The following is a 19,696-nucleotide window of genomic DNA, read 5'->3' as shown; positions in this document are numbered from 1 at the left end:
TATTAAAAGTGCTGGGGGGGGGGGGGGGGGCAAGATATATAGTGCTGCAGAGGGGGGGGGGGGGGTAGACATATAGCCTATATAGCTAGCCCCCCCCCCCCCCCCCCAGCACATTTATAATATACCCCCCACCGGCACATTTATACATATATACCCCCCGCCGGCCCATTTATAAATATATATCCCCCACCGGCTCATTAATAAATATATACTCCCCGCAGCGCATGTATAATGTGCCCCCTCGCAACGAATGTATAATGTGCACCCCGCAGCGCATGTATAATGTACCCTCCGCAGCACAGCGCTTCTATATACAGATGCCATCGCAGCGCTATATGTGAAATGCATTCTAGCAGCAGCATTGGCCGGCCCGATGCTGCTAATAGAAATACTTTTCATACATAGCGCTGCGGTGGCATATGTATATCGATGCGCCGGGGGGGGGGGGGGCACGATAACACTATATGTCTGTCCCCCCAGCGCCATGTATGAAAAGTATTTCTATTAGCAGCACACTATGCGGGGTATAAATATACGTCTGCCCCCAGCGCTATATATCTTGCCACCCACAGCGCTTTTAATATAGATATGGATAGATAGATACTCACAATGTTCATTTTTTAATCTCCCCCTGAGAGCCCTGATTGCCTCCTCAGTACCGTCCATTCAGGGCTCCCCGCGGAGGATTCAAAAGTGAAAGTTAAACCACACTATACATCGCAGGGTTGCGGACCATGCTGCCCGCTCCCCTGCTTAATAACTTCAGATCGCATCGGGTCTCAGAAGCGAAACCCAGTGTGATCAATCCCTCAGCCCCTGTACTACAACCCCCATCATGGAACAGACTGTTCCATGATTGGGGTAGTAGTACAAACACTAATGTAGCCTCCCCAGCTGTCTGCAGACTCCTGCAGCCGGGGAACTACTACTCCCATCATTGAAACAAGTCTGTTCCATGATAAGAGTAGTAGTAGTCCCGGCTGTGGGAGTCCGTAGGCAGAGGTGTTATGGTCATACATGAGGGATGTTATAACGGGTCTTAACGGATGAATATTTTATTCATCCGTTATTATACATCTGTTATTACACAGAAAACGGACGTGTGATAACGGATGAATGCTCATAGTGTGAAAGGGACCTTACATTTAGCTGAATGCGATAGGTAAAGAAGACTTTAGCAGATTCCAGTGTTTTTATTTTTTTATTTAATAGATGAAAACTTACAAATATAAATAAAATAAGAATAACCACAAATAAAATTATTCTTTGCGCAGACTCCGCACCATTTTGTAGAGCTTCTTTGCACTATAGGAAATGGTTTTCTTTACCCCTGAAAGTAGAAAGAAAAACTAAATTAACAGTACTTAATGTCACTGATGAAAAATGTAATATATTTATTAAGGCCCTGTTCACATCTGTGTCGGTCATTCTTTACATTGTTCTTCTCCATCAAAGAAGCAGAACAAATAATTGTACGGTGGGGAAGTAATCTTTGCCCATGTGGCGTTATGGCTGTCCACATCGGTGAGCAGCGAGACTGGAATGGCATCAAAGCTCGGAAGTAAAGGGAAATAATGGGAAAAAAAAATAAACAAATCAAAGTTTGCCCGGACTGCTGCTTTAAAGATAATCTGTAACGTTAACATACCTCCTTAAAGGGGGTCTCTATTCAGGCAGTACTTTTTGTCATAAGGGCCCGCAATAAAAAGCTGATCATTGGTTGTGCTGCTGCTTGGACCTCATCTGTAAATTTTTATAATTTTTTTAACTCAACCAAAAAGTTTGGCAAATTTTGTATCAGGTTAACATTAAAATACTAAAAAACAAAAACAACTTAACAGTAAGTGTTCAATTCTCCGGGAGAGCCACCATAAGAAAAATGAAGCATTAAATAGTTCCCATTGAAATCAACTGACTGTTGGTGTAATGCATAAACTTATTGGGTTCTTTAAAGGGTTGGGTCACATGGAACGTATCCGCAGCATATTTTACGCTGCAGATCTACTGCTGACGGACCCTACAGTGTACCAACCAACAAGAAACCCCTGCTTTGCATAGAGTCTTGGGATGCCATCATCCTTACTTTAGGCCCTAGAGAATGGGCACCAAATACAATGTCCTATAGAATGTCCTATAGCTGGCCACTGACACAGGGTTACAATTTGGATAGATGTGTTCACACGTTGCTTTTTGCGAGTCTAGAAAGGATTTCCATTGCTTTTTAATGCAGGCATTTATAACATATATTGTGACAAAGCATTTGTCTATGGCCATTATTCATCATTCAACCACTGGACATTGGGGGAGATTTATCAAAACCTGTGCAGAGTAAAACTTGCCCAGTTGCCCATAGCAACCAATCAGATCGCTTCTTTCATTTTTAGGAAGGCCTGTGAAAAATGAAAGAAGCGATCTGATTGGTTGCTATGGGCAACTGGACAACTTTACCTCTGCACAGGTTTTGATAAATCTCCCCCATAGAGTGGCTACATCACACAGATGGAGGACAAACAAGACTTGCACCACTATCTGTGCTTGTGCACAATAACGTATCTGGAGAGTGACCCGGCATTTGCCCAAAGTGCTCAGAACAACTATTATTTTATTTTATTTTTTTTGTTATGCTTTCATGGGGCATCATAGTCATTGTGTGTGTTCACCAATTACTGTTTGTACACAGACCAACAGTAAAAGGTAGTCAATAACCTTCAATAACAACACCTTATACACAAAAAATAAAAAAAGCTTACAATGTCCGAAAACAAATACTAAATCCCCTACAAGGTAAACCAAATACTGTAAACCCATAAGAAACCCTAGTCTCTATTCCCCCCCATGACTATATATATATATATATATATCTCATTGGCCTCAGTAGAAGCCCTACTGGTGTGCACACATCACCACTACAACCCTGGAGTTGGGTGAATAGGGACTGATGGGGGAGCCAGGAAGCATCAGCATGGGTGTAGGAGAGGATAAGTAACGCAAATATTACTTCTCATGGCATTTATACCACTGTAAACTGGACAATCCCTTTAAATAGATCCCATTGAGAGCATCTACCGCCCATGAGCCCCCACTCCCACAAGGTAAGCTCATTTATCTGAATAATTTAAATTAATGGTGGATGATGCGGAATAGATAAGTTGCCAATATGTTTATGTTTGGCTAAAGCAGTTCTACTAAGACATTTATCATTCTAGAAGACTAGGGGTGCTATTTTCTCTTCCTATTAGGTTTAGTTGTTAAGTCAATGTCAATCAGCTGATGGCCAGCAGGATATCATTCAAAATAAGTCAACACACAGCCATTATGTTAGGTTTCCACACAGGTTTTTTCTGGCTTTAGTTTTTTGAAAACTGCAGTTTTTGAGCCAAAGTCAGAAGTGGATCCAACAGGAGGGAGAAGTATGAGTCCTTCCTTTATATTTCCCATTCCTTTTGAATACAATTCTGGCTTTGGCTCAAAAACTGCAGTGGCAATTTTTCAAAAACATGACAGAAAAAAACTGTGTGGAAACCTAGGCTTAATGTCTAAACATTGGCACTAAAAAGTGGAAATGTCCAAAATGGGCCCAATAAACCATTTTCCCTCCACAATGTCATGTGACTAGCTAGTGTTACAAGGTATCAGGTGTGAATGGGGAGCAGGTGTCTTAAATTTGGTGTTATCGCTCCCGCATTCTCTAATACTGGTCACTGGAAGCTCAATATGGCACCTCATGGCAAAAAAACTGCTCTACATAAAGATTGTCTAGGCTATAAGAAGATTGCGAGAGACCCTAAAACTGAGTTGCAGCATGGTGGGCAAGACCATACAGCAGTTTCACATGACAGGTTCCACTCAGAACAGGCCTCAGCAGGGTCTACCATAGAAGTTGAGTGCACATGCTCAGCGTCACATCCAGAGGTTGTCTTTGGAAAATAGACGTACAAGTGCTGCCAGCATTGCTGCATAAGTTGAAGGGGTAGGGTGACAGCCTGTCAGTGTTTAGACCATAAGCCGCACACTGCATCAAATTGGTTCGTATGGCTGTTGTTCCAGGAGGATGTCTCTTCTAAAGATAAAGCACTGCAAACAGTTGGCTGAAGACAAGCAGACTAAGGGTATGGATTACTGGAACCATGTCTTGTGATCTGATGAGACTAAGATAAACTTATTTGGCTTAGATGGTGTCAAGTGTGTGTAGTGGAAACCAGGTGAGGAGTACAAAGACAAGGTGTCTTGCCTACAGTCATGCATGGTGGTTGGAGTATCATGGTCTGGGGCTTCACGAGTGCTGCCGGCACTAGGGGCTACAGATCATTGAGGGAACCATAAATGCCAACATGAACTATGACATACTAAAGCAGAGCATGATCCCCTCCTTTCGGAAACTGGGCCACACCAAACACCTCCAAGACCACCACTGTCTTGTTAAAGAAGCTGAGGGTGAAGGTATTGATTGGCCAAGCATGTCTCCAGACATAATCCATACTGAGAATCTATGGGGCATCCTCAGATAGTGGGGGAGTGCAAGGTCTCTAATACCCACCAGCATTGTGATGTCGTCATGGATGAGTGGAAGAGGACACCAGTAACAACCTGCAAAGGTCTGGTGAACTCTGGTGACACCTTGGGCCCAATTTGGACATTTCCACTAAGGTGTGTACTCCACTTTGTTGCCAAGGTTTAGACACTAATAGCTATGTGCCGAATTATATTGAGGGGACACATTAAACACAGTTATACAGGCAGTGCACTCACTACTTTCCTTTGTAGCAAAGTGTTATTTCTTATATATTTACAAATATGTGATTATATAATCTCCATCCATAGAAGAAGCAGTGGATAATGTCAAGCTTGATAATGGCAACGTAAAGGTTGCCGAAACGTAGCATCATTTGGGAGTGAATAAAGATGACTTTTGTTCACAATCTGGAGTGCCACTACTTCTTCTATGGATATATGAATTGGATCCCTGACCCGGATGAACAGCAGTAGGCACCGGCTCACAAGTGGAGTGCTGCTTCCTTGGATTATATATATGTGAGGTGGACTCACTTATGTGTGATGATGTACTACAAGAAATATCAGATGTTATATTTAACGACATTACAGCCAATGTAAATGAGGACTGGGGGGGGGGGGAGGGGGTCACAATAATACAACCCCATGTAAGAAATGACAATAAAACAAGAAGCACATTGTGTGTAATGAACAATTCCCGATAGAGGATGATTTTATGACTCATTACTTTTTACTAGACGGAGACCTCTGCCTGCAGTAAAACGCACAGAAGAACTCATGTAATTATTAAAACACATTACTTCTGACATTTCCAAGTTTTAGGGGAAATGTAAATCCTTCCTTAATGTAATAAACAATTTATAATACAATGTTTCTGTTCATGTTTTAAGACTAGAGCTAGAAGAAAGTTCCTGTCTGATCTATATTGCACACTACATGGTAATACACTGGGTTGCACAATCGACCAGACACAAATAAGCTGCAGTTGGTGGCGAAGATCAACACAAAGTGATATAGACATTCCCATTGACCTCTCCATGGAAAAGAAGAACATTGCACCAGTGCAAGCACAGAAAAGTTTTATAATGCAAATGTGTGATGCAAGTCAATGATAAGCATCTTTAGTGTTTTTATGGAACCGAAGATCTGATGTGAATGTTAGATAGATAATTATATATATCTATATCCACATATCTATATACATACACATATCCATCTATCTCTATCTATTTCTATCTCTCTCTCTATCTATTTCTAGTAGAGATGAGCGAATTTACAGTAAATTCGATTCGTCACGAACTTTATGATGACTTATCCTGCATAAATTAGTTCAGCTTTCAGGTGCTCCCGTGGGCTGGAAAAGGTGGATACAGTCCTAGGAGCCGAGAAGTTCGCGACGAATCGAATTTACTGTAAGTTCTCTCACCTCTACTGATGACAGGGAGACTGTCTGCTTCAATGGGTGGAGGGATCAATCTGCAACTAATGCAACAGCTGTAGGCACCCTGATTGAAAACCACAGGTCTTTTGTTTCAATGGGTGGGGTGGCTGATGTGTGAGAGGGAGGAAAATGGAATTGTGAGAGTTGTAGTCAAAAAAAGAAAAGTCAAACAGGAAATACTACTTCACAAAAAGCTAGCCACAGTGTTATGGTAATCTCACAACATAGACATTTATTCCCAAGACAAGTGCAGATCCTTCCTAAGCATGTCCATTACTGTCTGCCAGATACATACTAAAATCACATCATGGTGGAGAACCCCTTTAAGGTTGAAAAAAACAAAAAGAAAAAACAGAGTCCATCAAGTTCAACCTATTACCTTATTTTGTCTCTCCTTTGTTGATCCAGAAGGAGGCAAAAAACCCTTATGAGGCGGATGCCAATTGCCCCATTTCAGAGGGGAAGAAAAATATTTCCAGACTCCAAATAAAGCATGAGAATAAATCCCTGGATCAACGTTCTCAAAGCCTATAAATCTATTCTAAATAACCTGTAATGTTATTATTCTCCAGAAAAAGGTCAAGGCCTCTTTTGAACTCTTATTGTGTTCACCATGACCACCTCCTCTGGCAGAGAGTTTCACAGTCTCACTGCTCTTACAGTAAAGAACCCACGTCTGTGCTGGTGTAGAAACCTTCTTTCCTCTAGTAGAGGATGGCCCCTTGTTATAGATACAGTCCTGGGTATAAATAGGTCATGGGAGAGATCTCTGTACTGTCCCCTGATGTACTTAAACATAGTAATTAGGTCACCCCTGGGCAGTCTCTTTTCTAAACTAAATAAACCTAATTCTAATAATCTTTCTGGGTACTGTAGTCCTCCCATTCCCCATTTTACTCTGGTTGCCCATTTTTGAACCCTCTCCAGCTCCACTATATCTTTCTTGTACACTGGTGCCCAGTACTGTTCACAGTAGGGATGCACCGAAATTTCGTTCGCCAAAAACCATCAGCTGATAATGCCCTTTTCTGCATTTTCGGATGATGCATTTCCGTGGCAAAAATTTTGGGGGCGTGGCCTAAATGACAAGTCCCGCCTGCTCCTTCCCTCCACGAAGCCTCCGCCCACTCTACTGCGCTGCCAAAGTCCCGACAGCGCATCATCTACCCAAACATCTCCGCATACACCCCCATCTAAGCCCAAAAATATAGATTTTTATCAGAAAAAAATTATTAAAAGTATATAAAAAAAAACATCAGAACTAGAATGGTACCAATAAAAACTACAGATCACAGCGCAAAAAATAAGCCCTCATATATCCCTGTATACAGAAAAATTTAAAATTTTATAAAAACTATATTTAAAAAAGTGGGCAGGGCAAAGCATTTTCGGTTTTCGGCCAAGCACAACCTAAATTTTCGGTTTTGGACCAAAATTTCCCTTTCGGTGCTTTCCTAGTTCACAGTATTCTATGTGTGGTCTGACGAGTGATTTGTAGAATTATTTCCTTGCCGTGGGCATCTATGCCCCTATTGATGCCCCCCATGATTTTATTTGCCTTGGCAGCAGCTGCCCGACACTGGTCACTACTGCAAAATTTACGGTTAAATGGTCACTCTCATTAAAACAAATTTTTGCTACTGCACTCCTTATGGTAAATAAAAAAATCTTTCTAATATACTTGGTTTAACCCCTTAAGGACCCAGGGTATTTCCGTTTTTGCACTTTCATTTTTTCCTCCTTACCTTTAAAAAATCATAACCCTTTCAATTTTGCACCTAAAAATCCATATTATGGCTTATTTTTTGCGCCACCAATTGTACTTTGTAATGACATCAGTCATTTTACCCAAAAATCTACAAAAATAAAAATCAATGTGAGACAAAATAAAAAATACGCCATTTTGTAACTTTTGGGGGCTTCTGTTCCTACGCAGTACATTTTTCGGTAATAATGACACATTCTTTATTCTGTAAGTCCATACAATTAAAATGATACCCTACTTATATAGGTTTGATTTTGTCATACTTCTGAAAAAAATCATAACTACATGCAGGAAAATGTATACGTTTAAAATTGTCATCTTTTTATTTTACTGCATATGGGGCGGTATGAGGGCTAATTTTTTGCGCCGTGATCTGAAGTTTTTAGCGGTACCATTTTTGTATTGATCGGACTTGTTGATCGCTTTTTATTCATTTTTTCATGATATAAAAAGTGACCAAAAATACACTATTTTGGACTTTGGAATTTTTTTGCGCGTACGCCATTGACCGTGCGGTTTAATTAATGATATATTTTTATAATTCGCACATTTCCGCACGCGGCGATACCACGTTTATTTTTATTTACACCTTTTTTTTTTTTATGGGAAGGGGGGTGATTCAAACTTTTATTAGGGAAGGGGTTAAATGATATTTACTTTTTTTCTGCAGTGTTATAGCTCCCATAGGGACCTATAACACTGCACACACTGATCTTTTACATTGATCACTGGTTTCTCATAGGAAACCAGTGATCAATGAGTCTGCCGCTTGACTGCTCATACCTGGATCTCAGGCACTGAGCAGTCATTCGGCGACAGGAGGCAAGGTAGGAGACCCTCCTCGTATCCCACAGCCGTTCGGGATGCCGCGATTTCGCCGCGGACATCCCGAACAGCCCCCTGAGCTAACCGGCAATGTTTTACTTTCACTTTAGATGCGGCGTTCAACTTTGAATGCCGTGTCTAAAGGGTTAATAGCACGCAGCACCGCGATCATTGCCGGGCCTGACCCGCTATGACGCATGGCCACGTCGTGGCCCTGCGTTATAGAAAGGGAAAGGACTTAGGACGTACCGGTACGTCCTTGGTCCTTAACAGGTTAAAAAAAATGAACTTTTCAATGTTCTATTTGTGTTAAAAAAAATAAAAATAAAGCTGCCATTAGGTGTCTCCCTACTTGTCCAGAGCACATTTCCTGCCCATCTCATGCACAGACTTTGGACTCCTGCTGGCTCGGCAGAAGTCCAAACACAGGAAATGCAGTCTGGAGTGCTGAGGGTGTGTGTCCAACCTTATCCAATCATAGCTCTTCTCACACTTAACTTCCATATGCAGTTGGTTGCAGAGTAAGGGAGGAAGTTCTCCCCTGTATGGCTTCAGATGATGTCACACCCAATGGTTAACACCCCTTCCCAGTCTGTGAACCTGAGCAGAAAATACAGAGCAATATCAAGGTCGAAAACTAAAAAATAATAAAAATAAAGGCAGGGGGTGGTTTATCATGATTGGGGGGGGGGGGGGGGGAGTGAACTGGGAGGATTAGAACATTTATCAAGAAAATGAGAGGTGCTCTTTAACTAAGACTTCCAAGTCCTTTTCCATGTCAGTTGTCCCAAGTATTTTACCACTTAATACATAATCCCAGCCTGGATTTTTCCTCCCCATGTGCATTACCTTACATTTATCAGTGTTGAACCTCATCTGCCACTTCCCAGCCCAAACCTCCAACCTATCCAGATCAATGTGTAACAGTGCACTGTCCTCTATAGTGTTTACCGCTTTACCGAGTTTAGTATCATCTGCAAAGATTGCTACTTTACTATTCCACCCCTCTACAAGGTCATTAATGAATATATTAAATAGAATAGGACCCAAGACTGACCCCTGTAGTACCCCACTAGTAACAGTCACTCAATCAGAATAAGTACCATTAATAACCACCCTCTATTTCCTATCACTGGGCCAGTTACTTACCCACTTACACACATTCTCCCCCAGCCCCATCCTTCTCATTTTATGCACCAACCTTTTATGTGGAACCGTATCAAATGCTTCGGAAAAATATAGATAAACAATATCCAGCGATTGCCCCTGGTCCAGTCTGGAGCTCATCTCCTCATAAAAGCTGATCAGGTTTGAAAGGACCGATCCCTCCAAATCCATGCTGATATGGAGTCATACATTTATTTTTATCAAGATACTCCAAAATAGCATCTCTTGGAAAACCCTCAACAATTTACATACAACTGAGGTTAAACTAACAGGCCTATAATTCCTGGGGTCACTTTTTACCCCATTTTGAATATTCGTACCACATTTGCTGTTCGCCAATCCTGGGGAACAGTCCCTGTCCCTATAGAGTCCTTGACTATTAGATATAGGGGTCTGTCTATTACATTACTTAACTCCCTTAGAACACAGGGGTGAATACCATCTGGACCTGGTGATTTGTCTATTTAGATTTTTTGTAGGCGGCACTGTACTTCTTCCTGGGTTAGACAGGTGACCTGTACTGGGAAGTTTACCTTATCTCGCTGTATTTCACCTGGCATTTCATTTTCCTCGGTGAATACCGCTCTTTCCTTAATCCTGGCTACAATGTCTCCCTCATCACTTTTTAAAGGTCCTACACTTTCATTTTTAACCTTTTTACTATTTATATAGTAGAAAAAACATTTTGGGGTTAGTTTTAGTTTTTCGCAATGCGTCTTTCTGTCTCCACTTTTGCTGCTTTTATCAGATTTTTACATATTTTACTTTTTTCTCTACAGCTTTTTAGTGCTCCTGCACTGCCGTCCTGTTTTAGTAGCTTAAATGTTTTTTTTTTTTGTCATTTATTGCCCCCTTTACATTTTAGTTCATCCACATGAATTTTCTCTTGTTCCTGACTCTTTTATTCTCACACGATATGTACCTTTCACAGTGAGAATTTAGGATATTTTTAAAAGTCTCCCATTTAGTGTCTACACTCTTGTTTTTGAGGATTCCCCCCCCCCCAAATTTATAGCGTTAAGACCGGTAAGGGGCTTTCTGAGTTGATCAAAATTTATCCATACATTTCCAGGAACAACAACAGAGGAACAGCACAATACAAAGTTCCAAGGAAAGATGCTCCAGAATTGTTATTCAGGAAATATTATAAAAGATGGGGAGCCAATAGGTCCTCTTTTGACAGAAGTTTGAATTGGGAGTCCAGGTGCTGAGATCCACCCAACAATTGCAAAAACGAAAGAGGGGCAGCATATAGCCGAGCGCTGTTCCCATCCCAGTCAGTTCGGAGAGTGGCGCAAGCGATGTGTGGATTCACAAAGTCTATACATTTCCAATTAATCTGTACACCGCTTGCTCCACTCTCTGAGAAGACACGGATGGGTAGAGCTCTCTCACTGAATGCTGCTGCCCATTCATTTTAGTGATTGGTGGGGATCGGATTGCTGATCAAAACTTCTGACTTTTTTTTTTTTTTTTTTTACTTGGGGTTACCCTTTAAGCAAAGGCATCATTAAGATATTCTTAAACCCATAGCCCAAATAGAGATGAGAATGGGGTCAGGGGTCTGCACATCGATTTGCTGAACTAGAGTAGTATTTTCTAAAACGTGTGTCTCCAGCTGCTGCAACACTACAACTCCCAGCATGCCCGGACGGGCATGCTGGGAGTTGTAGTTTTGCAACAGCTGGGGAGACACTGTTTGGAAAACACTGAACTAGAGGCTCCAAATGAGCACAATTCCTGTCTGCAGGGTCTGTGAATTATGGCTGCGCTTGGCTCTCTTAGAAAAGTCAATAAGCCAAGAGGCCACAGACAAGCAAACATCCCCTGCAGTGCCCCCCAGCTTATATATCCAGCTAGTACACCAAAGCAACGTGCAGACCCTTACTCTTTTGTTATGTCCTTCTCGGTGATACGTTCACTGCCTTTTTCTTATACAGGTGTAGTCTTCTTCATTATAGTTGTTATATGGATACGCATTGCATTACAAAGAGTTTCTGTAAAGTGGGTGGGGATATTGCCCTGTATCGAGGCCTATCCTCATATTCACATACCCTGGTAGGGTTATACATTTTAAAGTGTTTTTAACTTTTCATTGCATGCACTTCATTGTATTTACTTGTACTGCTGAGGATTGTCTAGTCTTTTGGGATTGGTTCAGAAAGGTGCCATTGTTAAAGGGGTACTCCGCTGGAAAACATCTTTGGAGAGGGGATAAGATGTCTGATCGCGGGGGTCTTCAGCGGCAGAACCCCCGTGATCAGACATCTTATCCTCTATCCTTTGGATAGAGGATAAGAAGTTTTCCGGCAGAGTAACCCTTTAACAATGTCACCTTTCTGTACCAATCCCAAAAGACTAGACAATCCTCAGCAGTACAAGTAAATACATGACGTACATGCAATAAATGTTAAAAACACTTTAAATGGGTACTCCGGTGGAAAACTTTTTTTTTTTTTTTTTAAATAAACTGGTGCCAGAAAGTTAAACAGATTTGTAAATTACTTTTATAAAAAAAATCCTTCTAGTACTTATTAGCTGCTGAATACTACAGAGGAAATTATTTTCTTTTTGGAACACAGTGCTCTCTGCTGACATCACGAGCACAGTGCTCTCTGCTGACATCTCTGTCTATTCTAAGAACTGTCCAGAGTAGGAGAAAATCCTCATAGCAAACATATGCTCCTCTGGACAGTTCCTAAAATGCATAGAGGTGTCAGCAGAGAGCACTGTGTTCCAAAAAGAAAATAATTTCCTCTGTAGTTTTCAGCAGCTAATAAGTACTGGAAGGATTAAGATTTTTTTTTTTTTATAGAAGTAATTTACAAATCTGTTTAACTTTCTGGCCCCAGTTGATTTAAAAAAATAAATAAATAAATAAAATAAAAAAGTTTTCCACCGGAGTACCCCTTTAAAATGTGTAATGCAATATGAGGTTAGGCCTCAATACAGAGCCATATATATTTTTTTTCTTTTTTTGCACTTGCTACGTAATAGTGTCATTGTCTTTTTTAGGGACTTTTTGCCATATGCATTCCTTGCATTATAGCTTTTTTCTTGGTGTCAATTATTTAGCTGGTACAAAATAGCAATGTGCAGACCCCTCTCCTGCATACACAACTCTATGCTGAGTGCTGCAGATAGGACATATCCTAAAGACGCATCTTATGAGAGATGTGCTCCACGGCTTGGTGCACACATAGGGTGCGTTCATAATGAGTAATTCAAGAGGAATTTACTCGAGTAATTCCTCTTGAATTGTCCGCTCCAAATTGATTCACATCTCCTCTGCCCATTGACTTTAAAGGGGTACTCCGGTGAAAACCTTTTTTCTTTTAAATCAACTGGTGGCAGAAAGTTAAACATATTTGTAAATTACTTCTATTAAAAAATCTTAATCCTTCCTGTTACTTATTAGCTGCTGAATACTACAGAGGAAATTCTTTTCTTTTTGGAATGCTCTCTGATGACATCACGAACACAGTTCTCTCTGCTGACGTAATAATAATAATGCTTTATTTATTGTTGTCCTTAGTGGAATTTGAACCCAAATCCCCAGCTCTGCAAGGCAGCAGTGCTAACCACTGAGCCACCATGCTGCCCTTAGCATACGTCTGCTATGCACAGTTGCTGAAATGGACAGAGATGTCAGCAGAGAGCACTGTGCTCGTGATGTCATCAGTGTTCCAAAAAGTAAGGAATTTCCTCTGTAGCATTCAGCAGCTAATAAGTACAGGAAGGATTAAGATTTTTTAATAGAAGTAATTTACAAATATGTTTAACTTTCTGCCACCAGTTGATTTAAACGAAAAAAGGTTTTCACCGGAGTACCCCTTTAATGTTATTTCTGGTGTCCTGTTCACACTGCGGAAATTCTGCTAGCGTCTGAATTCCGTTCCGCTTGAAGAAAGAACATGTTCATTTTTCAAGCAGAATCTGCGTGCAGAATCCAATAGAAGTCAATGGTAAAAAAAAAATCTGCCCGACATAGTTTTCAAGCGGAATTCAGAAAAGTAGATTAAATAGCCTCCTCCTTCATTCCTCTTCATTTCCGCATTGGAAATTCCGCTTGATGGGGAAGGCAACAATTTCCTGACCGAAATTATTCCTCGTGAATTCCTCAGTGTGAACGCACCCATAGGGGGAGATTTCTCAAAACCTGTGCAGAGGTAAACTTGCCCATTTGCCCATAGCAACCAATCAGCTTGCTTCTTTCATTTTTAGGAAGGCCTGTATAAAACTGAAAGAAGCGATCCGATTGGTCGCTATGGGCAACTGGACAACTTTCCTCTGTCTGCACATATTTTGATAAATCTGCCCCATAGTATTTTGGTCAGTATTTGTAGCCAAAAACCAGGAATGGAATTGACGCAGAAAAAGGCGCAAATCTCTCCATTATAGTTTTTCTCTGTTGGTAAAAATACTGTGTGTGAACCTAGCATGGTGTTTCTCAACCAGGGTGCCTCCAGCTGTTGCAAAACTACAACTCCCAGCATGCCCGGACAGCCTTCGGCTGTCCGGGCATGCTGGGCGTTGTAGTTTAGCAACAGCTGGAAGCACCCTGGTTGGGGAAACAGTGGCCTAGCCTAATACACTACAAACGTGTGCTCCAGCATTTCTAACCATAAACAACCAGCTGAGACTTGTAGTTCTACAATGGTTCAGGCGCTACAGGTTCTGTACGTTTGCACTCGGCAAATCTCATGCAATGTTGCAATCTCTAATGCGGAGCAGATGATTTCTATGACAGTCCCAAGACAAACATCACAAGATCAGATCAATGTTTTTTTAAAGTAAAATTAGCCAGAAAAAAAAAAAAAGACTTGGTTAAATAAAAACAGACAGCGATAAAGAAATTAAATACGGTTTTGGTTCATTGGAATAGTCAAAATAAAAGACCAAGCTGTGAAAAGTAACCTTCAGGGGGGTTTTCTTATTATAACTCATTTATGAATTATTCACAGGATAGGCCAATGTTTCTTAAAGGGGTACTCCACTGGAAAACATTTTTTTTTTGTGCCAGAAAGTTATACAGATTTGTAAATTACTAATTACGTAATCCTTCCAGTACTTATCAGCTGCTGTATACTATAGGGGAAGATCTTTCTGTCTGACCACAGTGCTCTCTGCTGACACCTCTGTCCATTTTAGGAACTGTCCAGAGTAGGAGCAAATCCCCATCCTGTTCTGGAAAGTTCCAGGTGTCAGCAGAGGGCACTGTGGTCAGACAGAAAGGAAATTCAAAAAGAAAAGAAGTTCTGTTGTATGCAGCTACTGATAAGTACTGGAAGGATTAAGATTTTAAATAGAAGTTATTTACAAATCTGCAACAGTATATATAAGTTGTTCGGCACTGCTTACTTCTGTACCTATAGCGGGTGGACACTGAGTCGCTGTTAAGGCAGTGGACAAGGGGGTGCTCAGACAAAGAAGACGTAACCTTGGTATACTTGATAGGAGAATGAAAAGTCGGCACTCACCGGTATTTCCAGTTCAGCAAGATTTATTGCACATACTCACAGCCTGATACATTTCATAGGGAGGAAGGCAGATGGTAACCGGGGGAAGTATCACAGAGAGGCGACACCGATGTTTTGCACTGAATAGTGCTTCAACGGGCCCGTCGAAGCACTAATCAGTGCGAAACATCGGTATACCTTATTTACAAATTTACAAATCTGTTTAAGGGTGCGTTCACGCTGAAAAAAAAAAAATTTCACGCACAAATTTGCGCGCAATTTAGCTCGGAATTGAGCGCGGACATGGGGGAGAAAGAAGTGAAGGGTCTTTCAGCCATTTCCGTGCAAATTGCGCACAAATTGCCTGCGAATTGCGCGCGAAAACGATGTCGGGCGGAATTTTTTTTTACCATTGACTTCAATTGATTTCTGCTAGCGGATTCCGCTTGAAGAATGAACATGTTCTTTCTTCAAGCGGAACGGAATTCAGTGTCTGAATTCCGCTAGCAGAATTTCCACAGTGTGAACAGGACAGCGGAAAAAACATTAAAGGGTACCTCTCATCAAAAAAACTTTTGATATATTATAGAGTAATGTATGCAGAATAACTTTACAATTGCATGTTATTAAAAAATATGCTTCTTTCTATTAAATTTTCCACTTTGAAGAAATGACCACTAGGGGTCTCCCTACCAGTCCTGGCACCAAGCATTTCAGACTCATGCTGGAGTCCTAAACACTACGAGCTGCCAGTCTGCTTTGTTCACAAAGGAGAACACTCAGAGCTGCCAGCCTGCTTTGTTCACAGCTTGTTTGGCTGTGAACAAAGCAGGCTGGCAGCTCTGAGTGTTTAGGACTCCAGCATGAGTCAGAAATGCTTGCTGACAGGACTGATCGGGAAAAATACAATAGAAAGAAGCATATTTTTCATTAACATGCTATTGGAAAGTTATTCAACATTCATTAATCTAAAATATATCAAAAGTTTATTTGATGAGAGGTACCCCTTTAAAGTCAATGGGCAGAGGAGATGTGCATTAATATGGAGAGGAGAATTCAAGAGGAATTACTCGCGTAAATTCCTCTTGAATTACTCCATGTGAACGCACCCTAACTTTCTGGCACCAGTTGATTAAAAAAAAATAAAAAATGTTTTCCAGTGGAGTACCCCTTTAACCAGGGTGCCACCAGCTGTCCCAGCATGCCCTTGGCTGTTACGGTAACTAATGCTGGGGAGCTCAGACTAGGAGGGGCAAGATAAGGGAAGTAGTCAATTTACACTAGGTTTTGTGTTGAAAGCTCCATCGTAGATTCCATGAAAAATGACAAAGTATCGGAGCATGCTGGGATATTATGTCTGCTAAAATGCCAGACACCATGAAATGCCAGACACCATGATGGAAACCTGAGAGAACCCATTAGACTAGGTTCACACTATCACATTTTTGAATGTAATTCTAAAGCAGTGATCCACAAACTGTGGCCCTCCAGATGTTGCAAAACTACAATTCCCAGCATGCCTGGACAGCCGTTGGCTGTCTAGGCATGCTGGGAGTTGTAGTTTTGCAACATCTGGAGGGCCACAGTTTGAGGACCACTGTTCTAAAGCATCAAAATCCTATTGCTGGCTGATGAAAGAAATGGGGGTGTGGAGAGCGCACCGTGACAAAAAAGACCTTGTAGGTAAGTGGGTGCCAGTCCTCAGAAGCTTGACCAGGGCAAAGATCCAAGTACAATAGAAAGATGGAAGACGGCACTTCAGGTGTAGTGTCCAAATAACGTGAGGTTTATAGGTCCAAACACATACAGGTGATGCAACGTTTCCACCTGACAATTAGGTCTTCATCAAGCATAAAGATCCGATTGTCAGGTGGAAACGTTGCATCACCTGTATGTGTTTGGACCTATAAACCTCACGTTATTTGGACACTACACCTGAAGTGCCGTCTTCCATCTTTCTATTTCTATTGCTGGCTGATGATATAACTTACCAGCATTTACTCTCCCACTCCAAGCCAGGAGCCAAAAAGAGGAGCAATATTGCACCAGATGAGAGGTACGTTATGCTTTGTTTTATTTCCGTCAAAGGGGTAGTCCGGAGAAAAATGCCTCTTTAAAATCTGGTCAAAGAGGCGGTTAGTTTATAAAAAAAAAAAAAAAAAAAAACAGTATTACAGGTTCAAATATGTGATGTCACATGCCCACTCAACCAATCAGTGGCTGAGGCGGAATATTGCTGTGACCAGTGATCGGGTCAGTGGGCGTGTGACCTTACATTACCAAATCCGAAAGGGAAAGACAGCAGGGGTGGAGCTCTGTTATACCCCCCCTCACTGATCAACGTTTTTCACCAGACTATACTTTAAAGGGGTACTCCACTGGAAAACAATTTTTTTTATTTTTTTTTTAAATCAACGGGTGCCAGAAAGTTAAACAGATTTGTAAATTACTTCTATAAAAAAAATCTTAATCCTTCCAGTACTTATAGGCTGTTGTATGTTCAAGAGAAAGTTCTTTCCTATTTGAATTTCCTTTCTGTCTGACCACAGTGCTCTCTGCTGACACCTCTGTCCATTTTAGGAACTGTCCAAATCCCCATAGCAAACTTCTCCTGCTCCGGAAAATTCCTAAAATGGGCAGAGGTGTCAGCAGAGAGCACTGTGGTCAGACAGAAAGCAAATTCAAAAAGAAAAGAATTTCCTGTGGAGCATACAGCATCTGATAAGTACTGGAAGGATTAAGATTTTTAAATAGATGTAATTCACAAATCTGTTTAACTTTCTGGTACCAGGTGATTTAAAAAAAATAAATGTTTTCCAGGGGAGTATCCCTTTAAATATCCCACCAGTTATATACCCAATAGGGGGCCTTAAAAGACTGTCCAGTTATATTTATTGAAGTTGCACTGGATACATACAAAACTGCACCTGTTTTAGCACAATAAGAAAGAAGTACAAACCAAAAGAAGCCACATGGTAGACAAGCCGTAGGCTGCGTTCCACACTCCGCGGTGCTGAATGTCCAGACCGAGGACTGTCACATCCAAACGAGCAAATATAGTAGAAAGAGAAGGACATGGCACTCACCGATCCATATAGTGGATACATCTTAACCTTAAAAAGGGGTACTCCAGTGGAAAACTTTTTTTTTTTTTTAAATCAACTGGGGCCAGAAAGTTAAACATATTTGTAAATTACTTCTATTAAAAAATCTCAATCTTTCCAGTACTTATTAGCTGCTGAAAACTACAGAGGAAATTATTTTCTTTTTGGAACACAGAGCTCTCTGCTGACCTCATGACCACAGTGCTCTCTGCTGACATCTCGGTCCATTTTTAGAACTGTCCAGAGTAGGAGAAAATCCCCATAGCATACATATGCTGCTCTGGACAGTTCCTAAAATAGACAGAGGTGTCAGCAGAGAGCACTGTACTCGTGATGTCAGCAGAGAGCACTGTGTTCCAAAAAGAAAAGAAAATTTCCTCTGTAGTTTTCAGCAGCTAATAAGTACTGGAAGGATTAAGATTTTTTAATAGAAGTAATTTACAAATCTGTTTAACTTTCTGGCACCAGTTGATTTAAAAAAAAAAAAAAAAAAAGTTTTCCACTGGAGTGCCCCTTTAAATGCAATCCCGTAAAAACAGGACAGAAAAGAGCCAGCTGAACTTGCAGGTGCAGGGGATTGGACAAGGCTTATAGCATTTTGTACATATATAGAACATGTAGGATTTCTTATGAAGCTCTTACCAGCAGTGACTATTCCTTTAGCGCTTTGACTCAAACTTGAAGATTTTACTATGCCAAATATAGCTGTAGAAAGATGGAAAACAGATGTTACTCCTCTCATTCACGTAACAATGTGTAATAGTAAAAGGTTCACAAACTAGTTACGGTTATTCCCTAGAACAGTGTTTGATAACCCGGGTGCCTCCAGCTGTTGCAAAACTACAACTCCCGGCATGCCCGGACAGCCGTTGGCTGTCCGGGTATGCTGGGAGTTGTAGTTTTCCAACAGCTGGAGGCACCCAGGTTCCCAAACACACCGCCCGGGCAATGAAGGAGTGTCTTCGTAAGAAGCATTTCAAGGTCCTGGAGTGGCCTATCCAATCTCCAGATCTCAACTCCATAGAAAACCTTTGGAGGGAGTTGAAAGTCTGTGTTGCCCAGCGACAGCCCCAAAACATCACTGCTCTAGAGGAGATCTGCATGGAGGAATGTGCCAAAATGCCAGCAACAGTGTATTAAAACCTTGTGAAGATTTACAGAAAAAGTTTGACGTTTGCCATTGCCAACAAAGGGTATATAGCAAAGTATTGAGATTAACTTTTGTTATTGACCAAATACTTATTTTCCATCATAATTTGCAAATAAATTTGTTAAAAATCAGACAATGTGATTTTATGGATTTTTTTTCTCAGTATGCCTCTCATAGTTGAGGTATAGCTATGATGAAAATTACAGGCCTCTCATCTTTTTAAGTGGGTGAACTTGCACAATTGGTGGCTGACCAAATACTTTTTTGCTCCAC

General features: G+C 41.0%; 1 protein-coding gene across 1 annotated transcript in view; it reads right to left on the bottom strand.

Annotated features, from left to right (window-relative positions):
- Positions 1-1,189: 1,189 nt before the first annotated feature.
- The window catches only part of TAMM41 (TAM41 mitochondrial translocator assembly and maintenance homolog), a 42,117-nt gene continuing 23,610 nt past the window's right edge, over positions 1,190-19,696 (bottom strand). The window contains exons 7-8 of the mRNA XM_056524266.1: positions 18,916-18,978; positions 1,190-1,330 (exon numbers count right to left, since the gene is read on the bottom strand). Coding sequence (XP_056380241.1) covers positions 1,260-1,330; positions 18,916-18,978 — 134 coding nt within the window. The 3' untranslated portion in view covers positions 1,190-1,259. The remainder of the gene's footprint in view (positions 1,331-18,915; positions 18,979-19,696) is intronic.

The sequence above is a fragment of the Hyla sarda genome, chromosome 6, assembly GCF_029499605.1.
Source record: "Hyla sarda isolate aHylSar1 chromosome 6, aHylSar1.hap1, whole genome shotgun sequence".
NCBI classification, from domain to species: Eukaryota; Metazoa; Chordata; class Amphibia; order Anura; family Hylidae; genus Hyla; species Hyla sarda.
The sequence above is the reverse complement of the archived record's forward strand: the minus strand, read 5'-3'. Positions and strand labels throughout refer to the sequence as shown.